At 33.9% G+C, this 10,196-nt stretch overlaps 1 protein-coding gene across 1 annotated transcript; it reads right to left on the bottom strand.

Annotated features, from left to right (window-relative positions):
• Positions 1-5,468: 5,468 nt before the first annotated feature.
• LOC142612180 (senescence/dehydration-associated protein At4g35985, chloroplastic-like) lies at positions 5,469-8,898 on the bottom strand. Its single transcript, XM_075784296.1, has 5 exons — positions 8,178-8,898; positions 6,835-6,962; positions 6,559-6,725; positions 6,378-6,462; positions 5,469-5,919 (listed from the first exon to the last, which is right to left on the bottom strand). Exons 1-5 carry the CDS (start codon positions 8,751-8,753, stop codon positions 5,751-5,753), a joined length of 1,125 nt encoding a protein of 374 aa, XP_075640411.1. The 5' UTR covers positions 8,754-8,898; the 3' UTR covers positions 5,469-5,750.
• Between the last annotated feature and the right edge of the window lie 1,298 nt (positions 8,899-10,196).

Below are 10,196 nucleotides of genomic sequence, written 5' to 3'. Positions count from 1 at the left end.
ATGGAAACAAAGTCACTTATCTTCGTATGGTTTGTAGCCCAGCTGTGTAGTATCAGTGAGCTGATAGGATTCCAGCCAGATGCCAGCAGTAGAAGCTAGTTAAGCTTGCCCCTTTTATCATGCATTTAAATGAGTTTAAGCCTTGGTTAATAGTTGGAATAAAGTAATATGTATTTAAATGTGAAGTAATCATGTACTCAATAATATAAATTTAAAGATAAGGAAGCAAAGTCACTTATCTTTGTATGGTTTGTACCCCAACTTTACAGCTTCTGTGAGCTGATAATATCCCAGCAGAGTGACCCCAGCGGTAAAGAGTCAGTTTGCCATGATAACTTCAAGATTGAGAAGGAAAAAGGAGTGCAATTGGAGGGAGAGAGAGTGTGTCCAGTTATGTGTAGGGGCTAGTTAAGCTTGCCCCTCTTATCATGCACTTAAATGAATTTTCCCTTTAACAATGCTCTTTTAGTTATTGTGAAGTTATGAATAGTATTGCCTTCCACGAGAAGGGCTTTTGTATGGAGTATTTGTGCCTTCTAAGAGAAGGGTTTTATATAAGATGGATTTGTGTCTTTCATGAGAAGGGTTTTGGTATGAGATCTTGATGCCTTCTAGGAGAAGGGCTTTCGCAATAGAAGTTCATGTCTTTCATGAAAAGAGCTTTTATAAGAGAGATAGAGAAGAGTATTGATATGTGTTTATGAGCAGCAAAACAGTAGAACTTTAGAGTGAGAAAGAATGAGAGTGGAGTTTAGATGAGTGTAGTGAGTCATATGTAATGGTGTAGTAAATGTGTATGAGATTGTGTAAGAGAAGTGGAGAAAGAGATGTTTTGTGGGATGTAGTATTTGCAATATGTATGATATATGGAAGTATGAGAGATATGGTGGTTAAAGATAGTAAAAATATAAGATTATAACCGTTGGAGAAGTTGTAGAAATTACTTTCCAAGAGGAAAGATTTTGTAAGAGAAGAGCATGGAGGTGTGTTTAGGCATTTGGAAATGGGAGCAGTAAGATAGGTGTATTTTCTGAATATAGAGAGTGAGAGAATGAGTATATGAAGGGTAATAGTGCTGCAGTGTGTTTAGCAAGATTGCTGGAATTTATTGCTGGGCTCTTCTGTTGGTATGTACTGCTGGGATTTTCTGCTAGAGGATGGATGAGGGCTTATGAAGGCATTTATGAGTTAAGGGCTGAAGAGTTTAGTTCTTAATTTTGAAACTAAAATCTCAGAACTTCATTCAGAGCTTAGGGAGAGAGAATAGAGAGGTTTGTGAAAGAGTTCTTCTCCCTTGGTGTCCTCTCTTTGAAGTGTTGATGAGGGGTCCTATTTAGCTGAGTTTAAGGGGGTATTTTTAGCAAAGAATCTTAGCCAAAATTTGTCCTAAATAGCAATAAATCTTCAGAAAATCCATCTTAAGATTTGGGCAAAATTGGTAGGTTTAGCTTTAAGGTATTCTTGTTGTTTTTGGTAAGAGCTGTTGGGAAAAGAGCAGCATAAAAATAAGGTATTTTGGCAAGAAAAAGATGGTTAGTTTAGCTGGTTTTGGTTTTAGTCAAATGTGGAAAAAATAGTAATGCTAAGGCTATTGAGTCAGCTGTTACATTTGTCCTGAAAAAGCTGTCCCAGTTGTCAGGAAAAGCTGTCCCAGCTGTCAGGAAAAGCTGTGACTTTAGGTAGAAGCAGAAGAGGTCAACATAGTGATTTCAAAGTGTTGGAGAGGTCACTCAGCATTTACTTTATGGTTTTGGCTAAAAATGGTAAGATCTCTTTCTAGGGTATCTTGATATCTTGGGCATAGCAGCTGGCAGCTGGGATTTCAGTATTAAATGGCTGCTGATATCACTCTCAGCCAGGTGTCAAGTCCTGAATACACTGCTGGGGTTCTGCTGGAAATATTTCCCCTTTTGGGTGTTTGTGTTTTTGGTGCAAGGTTTCATTACAACACATTTCTAGCAAGTAATAGAAGGATTGGTTGAAAGGTAATGAAGGTTTAGAGGTTTAGTCAAGGTCTCATTGTGTTATGACATAATCTTGGTGAGCAAGAAGAGTATTTAATGCTTTGCACTAGCAGCTGGCAGAGAAATATATGTTCAGATTGTGGCAGATAACAGCTGGGTATGAGAGATATAATGAATATTTTTCATATAGTTGGAGATAAAAGATAGCCAATCAGATTAGGTCATGTGTTTGAGTTGAATTTTAGCTGAAAGTAGTAATGTAGTTTATGTAGAATAATAGAATGAAGTTTCTAATTTTGTATAGCAACAGCTGAGGATTGAATGGACAGTTATTTTCCCAGCAGTAAGATGGCTAGGGATATTGAGTATTTGTCATATGATGAACATTAAGTTTTAGGAAAAGAGCAATGGGAAATTTTATCATTTTAAGTGCTATGTGATAAGAGATGCTTACCATATGTTACCCGCCACACACGGACTCGTCAGAGTTTAAGGAGTTGAAGAAGACACGCCAAGCAACATGTTTCTTTTATCAACTTTAAACCACTGGAACTTTACTAAACATACCTCTTGGCCCTCCAAACCACAACTCCCAAAGTGTCCTCAAAGAGACTTATGAGCTTGGATCATAAGCCGAAGATGAGATGACGTACCTCGAGTTTTGTTGTCATTTTGTGTAAATATGAGCTTTTGTTGAAGAAGCCGCTTGTCATGAATATAAGAGAGGTGATATGGGTTGTGAGCTTTGATTCGTTGTTTAAGCCCGATCCATATGTTGATATTGATGATGTCGTGGGGTTATGATCCCAATTAATGAAGAGGAAATGTGGACCATAAATCCGCCTCTTGAAGTAAGGATCTCGCAGGCCATGTGAGCCCAATCCATGTAGTTGAATGAGATATGAGCTTATTTTGGGCTTTAAAGAGATTTACCCAAAAAATCAATAATATGTTGATATGGCATGGGTTGCCAATGAAGTAATGTCATATAGGCCGAAAAAAGAGTCCTCAACAGTTGGTACAATTTTTTTTAAGAATGTTCATTCCAAATTTTTGAGACCGAAACTTGTTATTTTTTATTGGGTAAATTGCAAATTACACCCCTAAAGTTTAGGGGTATTTGAATTTTACACTCTTAAATTTCAAAATTTTGATTTTACACCCTAAAATTTGAGGGTGTTTGATTTTACACCTGAACGTTTCAAAATTTAGATTTTACTCCCTAAATTTTAGGAGTGTTTGAATTTTACTCTCTAAAGTTTGGGGGTGTAAAATTCAAACACCCCAAACTTTAGAAAGTAAAATCAAAATTCTAAAACGTCAGGTTATAAAATCCAAACACCCTCGAACTTTAGGAATGTAATTTTCAATTTACCATTCTTTATCTATATATATCTAAAAGCTAAAGCGTAGTATTTATTGTTACTACGCTCTAGTTGAGCCACGTCAGCAGCCATATCATCTACTTATTTTCAATCATTTATCTTTTATTTTTTGACTCTTTTTATTTATTTATTAATTTTGTAGTTTACTGTTACATTTTTTTCCAACTTTTTCCCTTCCTTTTTACCTTTATCATCTCTCCGCTACTATCAACATTAATATCACTCTTCGTTTATCCATTCATCTTTCTTTTATATTGACTATTCTTATCCCCATTTTCTTACTATAAATTTACTATTCTCTCTCACTCTATACATATTTTATCACATAAAAAGGTTATTGCTCTCTTTCTTTCTCATGTTTTTCTTTTCTCTTTTTTGGTATCTTTACTTTATGTTGATGAATTTCCATGTTCTTTAGAACTCTACTATTCTTCTCCTCTCTCTCTCTCTCTCTCTCTCTCTCTCTCTCTCTCTTTTGTGTAGATTTTTTTTTATGTTTTATATCTTTACTTTAGGTTGATGAATTTGTATATTCTTTAGAACTCTACTTTAGGTTGATACATATCCCTACAAAAAATAATAGGACTAAATTGTATTTCATGCTCCAAACTTTTTGGTTTTGTGTTTTTAAGTTGTTATATTTCTTTTCTTTTCTTTTCTTTGATTGTTAAATGCTATCATATTGCATTATAAAAATAGTATATAAGAATATAATATTATTCAATTATATAACATGACTTGGATAATATGGTGCGACTATATCTTTTATTTTGATTATTCTTCTTCTCATCTTATTTTTTTTAAATTTATCTAATTCAGATCTTTCCCGAAAAATGTGATTATTCTCTTTCTCAATTATTTATTCTTTCTTGCAATTTAACTTTAGAATGATGAATCGTTGTATTTTTTTTTATAACACTATTTTGCGCAAACATACGATTTGTGTGTGTTTTTTAGTTCTCCATCACAAGCCTTGTCTCTCCATCTTATAGCTTTTGTTTGACATAATACTTAGTTATTTTGAAAGTGAAAATTAAAATTTATATCAAAATACAATCTTGCTATGTGTTTGAATGTGTTTCTCAACTATTTAAGTAATATCAAGTGTAATTTTGTGATGAGATTTGATTATTACGATATCTCATTTAAGAAATGAGAAATTTGAATAATATATTTGAAACTTAAAGAGTTTAGTTGAAAAAAAAAAAAAAACACACACACACACACACAACCCACCATAATATAATTTAGAAAAATATGGACTACCTCAAAAAGAAATAATTTCAATCAAACACACCAAATACTAAAATGATATAGATATATATATATATATATAAAGATGGATAGATAAAAAAATAATTTTAGAAATTTTTAAATTTTTAGATAGTACAAATTATACATCATACCACAATTACAAAGTAATTATATATTCCTATGCCTCGCATGGGTTTGCAATTTATTATAAAAATGGATGATCACTTAAATTGTCACCCAATAATAAGAAGATCTAGATCATTGTTCTTTTATATATAAATAAAATGCAGAACTATTTTTCTATCAACAAATAAAAAAGAACAATTCAATTTCGACTTTCTCAGCTTGTAGAAGACTTATGGAATGACTTATGAAGCCAACTGATGTATCAAAATATACTAATCAAAGATCAAATTAGAGTGCTATTTACCATGCCATTACTTTTTGGTTATTCATGAACCTCTAGCCATGCCATTAAAGTTTCTGATATTCATGAACCCCTAGCTACCACACGTTAAGGCAGCCATTTGCTCAAGCAAACATTATGCCTTCTCTCGTTTTATGCACAAGACCTGCAGATGGTTTAAGCACGTAAGTGCCATATAAGCTAATGACACATTGCTTTTATTTCTTGTAATGGACAAGAGGACGGCCTCCTTGTTCAGCAATCAGCATCTGTTGTAGAATGAAATTCTTATATGTAAACTGCAAAGTGCGTTTACAAGAATCAGATGGAATCGTACGACACTCCAAATTGATTTTTGATGTCAGAAAATTTCTCCTCAATAGCCTGAACACTTTGTGTCAAGAGTTTGCACTTGCTTGTCATTGGCCTAGTTACATACTTACATTCACATGTGCGGGTAGATTAAACATGTTTAATTAACATGTTTTAATTGCAAATTCTTGGGGAACCCCCTTGTTAAGAGTCTGTATGATGGCTAGCTCGATAAACCATGTCAAGAACAAGGGGCACAAATGCACAAATAACCACCATATGGAAAAGCATTACTGCTCCCTAGCATATGGTGAAAGTGATCTTTTGGGCACTTACATAGTTTTAAGAGACATATGCAAATAAGTGATAATAAGGCAGTTTTATCACATATCGTTCCAACTTGGTTAAATAAATCCGTGCAATTGACCCTTAAGATTTTCCTTTGCTGTCCTTTGCAGCATTCTTCAATACTCCCGTGGAGACAGATGATGCTGGATTGATGGCCTTCCGAATCTTGAATATATTCCAAGCAGTGCCAGCACAGTGCCCTGCAGTTGCAAGCACATCCTCGGTGGCCTCCCCTGCACTTTCTCCAAATCTGGTGCTCAAGAAAAGCAAATAAAAAGTTACAGATGAAAAAACACATGGGTGAAAATATCAAAAATTTTATCATTAGTAGGGAAGAAAAAGATTAAAAACAAGAAGCACAAAGAATGCTTCAGAGAATTTAACAAAATATTTCTAGCTTTTGAACAAATATGTATCATTTATGAATTGCTGCTAAAAATACAAAGATCATAGTGTAGAAAATTTACCATTTAGTAATAAGACCATAGAAATATCTATGAACTATGCATCTTCACTGAAGTTTACTCAAAAAGTATAGATAGATCAAATTTATGATCTAATTATCTGATAATATAGATTTTAAATGAATGAGTAATTGATGAATCAAGAGATATATTTGAACTGTGCACAAGATGCTGCTTGCTGCTCCCCATATCTCTAAAATGGCTTATATACACACACATTTATACGTTTTGTTTATAGATTTACCTCTTTGTGACCATTCTAGTTGCTGCCCTGGAGGTGGCAGAAAAAGCTTGTATTTCAGCTACTTCAGCCGCATCTAAAATCTTGTCTGTAATTGGCAAGATGGATCACTTTAATTCTATGAATTTATATACTTTTTAAAGCATGACTTTCTCGCTGTAAATCTGATAAGGCTTAAACTTACTGACAGCATCAAGTGAAGCTAAGAGGACTTCTCCTGGCATCATGTTTAGAAATGCCTTCCCTGCTTGGGATTTAACCACAGGTTTCATCACTGATCCAGTGGCAAAACCAATACCATCAAGCATGGATTTGCTTAACTTCTCTGTCATCTTGGACAGCTTTCTCACACTAAGAAACAAACAGCAAAAAACAATAACAACCTTGACATAAGGGAAAAGAAATTCATGTTTACACAATATTCTTATGAAATAGCTAAATTATTGGGGAATTGAAATACCGTTTTAAGCTTTTGTTGACTCCACTCTTCTTTGTGGCACCCGCACTTCTATTGCTGTTACTTCTTGCTGTGACACCATTTTTCTCCTCCACAGCTGTAGTTATAATCCTTTCTCCTCCTTTTTGGACCTGCAATTGTCCTTGCTCTTTATGTATAAAATGACACTTATATTCTGGCGAAAACAGATTTTATCATTTTCACCAGATAATAATTAAAAGACTAGGTTTTATGATGTGACATGGTAATTCTGGTAACGAGTATGAGCATAATTACGTGAGATCTTCAAATAACCGTTGGCTTGAATTTAGGTGCAATTGTTACTTTTATCTTCTCCCTTTGTCTTGCAGTAATTCAACTAGTTGAAGAAGAATTTTAGCAAGAAATCCATATGATACATCATGTCTTTTTTAGTTGCTTTGAGCTCTCTATTTTTCTTTTTCTCAAACAATATGGGTTGTGTTAGGCTTCAGTTGATAAATTTATCATAAAATCACAATTTTGGTCCCTAAAATAGCTAAAGACAATAATTTGGTCCATCCGTCTTCTGTCCATGTTTTGCTTGCATTTACCATGTTCGCCACATCATTATCATTCTCTAAGGGATCCCAGTTTCAAAGGGGAGGGCAAGTATCCTATGCACTAAAATGTCACGCTTCTCATACCCTAACTCTCTCACCGCTATATTGACTATCTCCATCAGTGACACTTCATCAGAGTAACAGTTTTTGTAACACCTTATCCCTTCTCCAACATACTTAATAAATCTCGGTCTGTCCACAAAATTCCCTCCATAACACATAAAAATCATGAACTCATAATCATCCTTCCTAAAACACAAACACGCAATATAATACTTACAGTTCAAAACATGACAATCAGGCACCACTTTCATGCAAAACAATATACACTAACTCAACCAAGGGACCACTTTCAATAATAAAATACCAATACAGAACAACAACAAAGAGTCAAAGACTAAGAGGCATAAACGAAAAAAAAAAAAGTGCAGAAGCAAAGACAAACAATCCAGGGTCACCTTTAAAGCAAACAATTATTGCAATCACAATCACAATCACAATCACAATTCTTTCTAAATTTGTGGAACCAAAATTGAATTCAGAAGTTCAAGGGACAAAAAGTGCAATTTACACATGAATTGCGTTTATGTCACTTTTGAACAGTTTTTTTTTCTTTTTTGTGGTACTTTTATCTTAAAATTCTCTCTTTTCTAATGTAAACCTCAGGAACTAATACAATTAATGTGATGACTGACACCAACCAAGAAAGCAACTAAATTTTCTCATTTCTCTTGCATGTTTGGTTATTTTAATTCCTAAACAAACCTGGTTGGTGTAAGCATTGCTGCATTTGAACATCCCCCTGACAATCTGACCAGTCCCCCCTGCAATTGCCTTGGCCAACACATTATTATAGTCATCCATCCTCGGAGCAAACTCTTTCCAATCAACATTTTTATTTCTAGCATATTCCGAACCAGAAAAGCACGAATGCTCCTTCAAAAACGAGTCCAGAAAGCCCAAGTTGCTACCAGACTGCTCAAAAAAAGTGACTCCATAACTCAGAGGATCACCATCTTTCATTGGCAGCGAGAATAAGTAGTGAAAAGCGTCAACCTTCACTACTGGCTCATCCTTTGTCAAAGGCCACTGAATATCCTCACCAACTTTTATGATAGTTGCAAGAGAAACATTCTCATCTGAGATTCTAACAACCATAAACTCTCCGCTAGAGATTTCTACAGCTTCTCCTTCATCCATCAGATGTACTTTGCTTCCTGGGATACGTAAAAGAACCTCTTGTTTGAGGTATCTTGGTTCTGGGTTTTCTTGCATAACTTCAGAGAAGGAAGTTTGCATGGGAGATGGGGTTTTGGAGTTGCAGAAGCTGAAACAGCCCATTTTCTTCTCAGCTGTAGTTGCTGCTTTCTTTGGTTAGAAGGGAACTGTTTGTGGTATAAAGGGATAGGTACAAAGATGAAAAGGAGATTGGCTAAGAAGAAAAGTGATACGGTGATTGATTCTTTTTTGAGTTGTAGATCTTTATTTTATTCCTATTCCTATTATTACTAATGAATGATTTTGGGTTAAGATATGTGACTTTCGGTGGAGAACAAATGAGAGCATTAGTGCATGACAGACTGCATGTGATGGTTTGTCATCGCGGATGCCTTACTACAATGTGAACACAAGATTTGAAATTTTAACACTACTACTACTGCTGAGTTCTTTTACATGTTACAACTTACAACCATTGTTGGCAGTGATTAGACAGGGCTCTTCTGACTTTCTTATCCTTGGCTAGCTCCATTATGGGAGGATTTATAGAATTATAGGTTCTTTTGCAAACCAAATAGAGGGTAGCTAGCGGGCCACAGTTGCCTAGGATCCAATGTTTAAGGGCATAGATCAAAACAGGAGAAAAGTGATATTAGAGATAGTGTTACATAACAAAATTTATTTGTATCACAAAAGTAATTTAAATATTTATTTATTATAGTGTTGACTTATTGCCATTAAAAGTTAAAATTTGTAATAATTTTAGTATTTTTTATAAATAAATAAAATATTGAACTTTTTTTAAATAGATTTATAGTTGAACTTTTCTAATATATATAAGTGTACATGGGTAATTTCAGATGTATAAGGCATTTACATAACACCTGGATGCTAGTGCTTGGAAATGAGAGAGTAAAGGTGAAGCAAAGAAAAATATATATTTCGAGCAAAATAAAAAATAGAACTTTTTCTTTATTACATGGAAACCTTTTATGGTTTGAGAGGGAGAAAACCATGAGCTGAGAGCTGAGGCCTGTTGAATAATCCCCAGAGGCGATTTGATACATTTGGCGTACTTAGACGAAAAATGATTTGAGACTTTTTATATATTTAAATATGAATTTTTGTTACTTAAACTCTATTCTCTTATTTTAAATATAAAATTACTAATTAATCACAAAGATTTTTTTTTTTAGAGAGTTTATAGATACAAAAAATTTAACAAAACATTTCACACCTAATTAATATGACAAATTGGTAGTGGTAAGTAAAAATGTAATGTTAATGGTAAACTTAAATGAAAATTAGTAAAAGTTTGCCAACTCAACTAAAATGTTTTTTTTTTTTTTGAGAAACACACACACACACACACACACACACATATACACATATAGGGGAAGGGGATGAGATAAGAGAATATACTCACACACCAACACCAAAACTACATGCGGCAGTTAGTGTCACAGAGCAAGTGATAAAACTCAAATGTTAGAAGTACTACATTCATAATATTTTCACAACAATTAATAGATGTTAAATTGTTACTAGTTTTAACTTAAACCCATT

Source organism: Castanea sativa, chromosome 1, assembly GCF_040712315.1.
Source record: "Castanea sativa cultivar Marrone di Chiusa Pesio chromosome 1, ASM4071231v1".
NCBI classification, from domain to species: Eukaryota; Viridiplantae; Streptophyta; class Magnoliopsida; order Fagales; family Fagaceae; genus Castanea; species Castanea sativa.
This window is presented reverse-complemented; position numbering and strand designations above follow the sequence as displayed.

Coding starts and splice junctions, on each gene's coding strand:
- LOC142612180 (XM_075784296.1), bottom strand. CDS start 8,753: ATGGGCTGTTTCAGCTTCTGCAACTCCAAAACCCCATCTCCCATGCAA. Junction 6,726..6,834: donor GTCAACAAAAGCTTAAAACG/GTATTTCAATTC, acceptor TTTGTTTCTTAG/TGTGAGAAAGCTGTCCAAGA. Junction 6,463..6,558: donor AGCTTCACTTGATGCTGTCA/GTAAGTTTAAGC, acceptor TGCCAATTACAG/ACAAGATTTTAGATGCGGCT.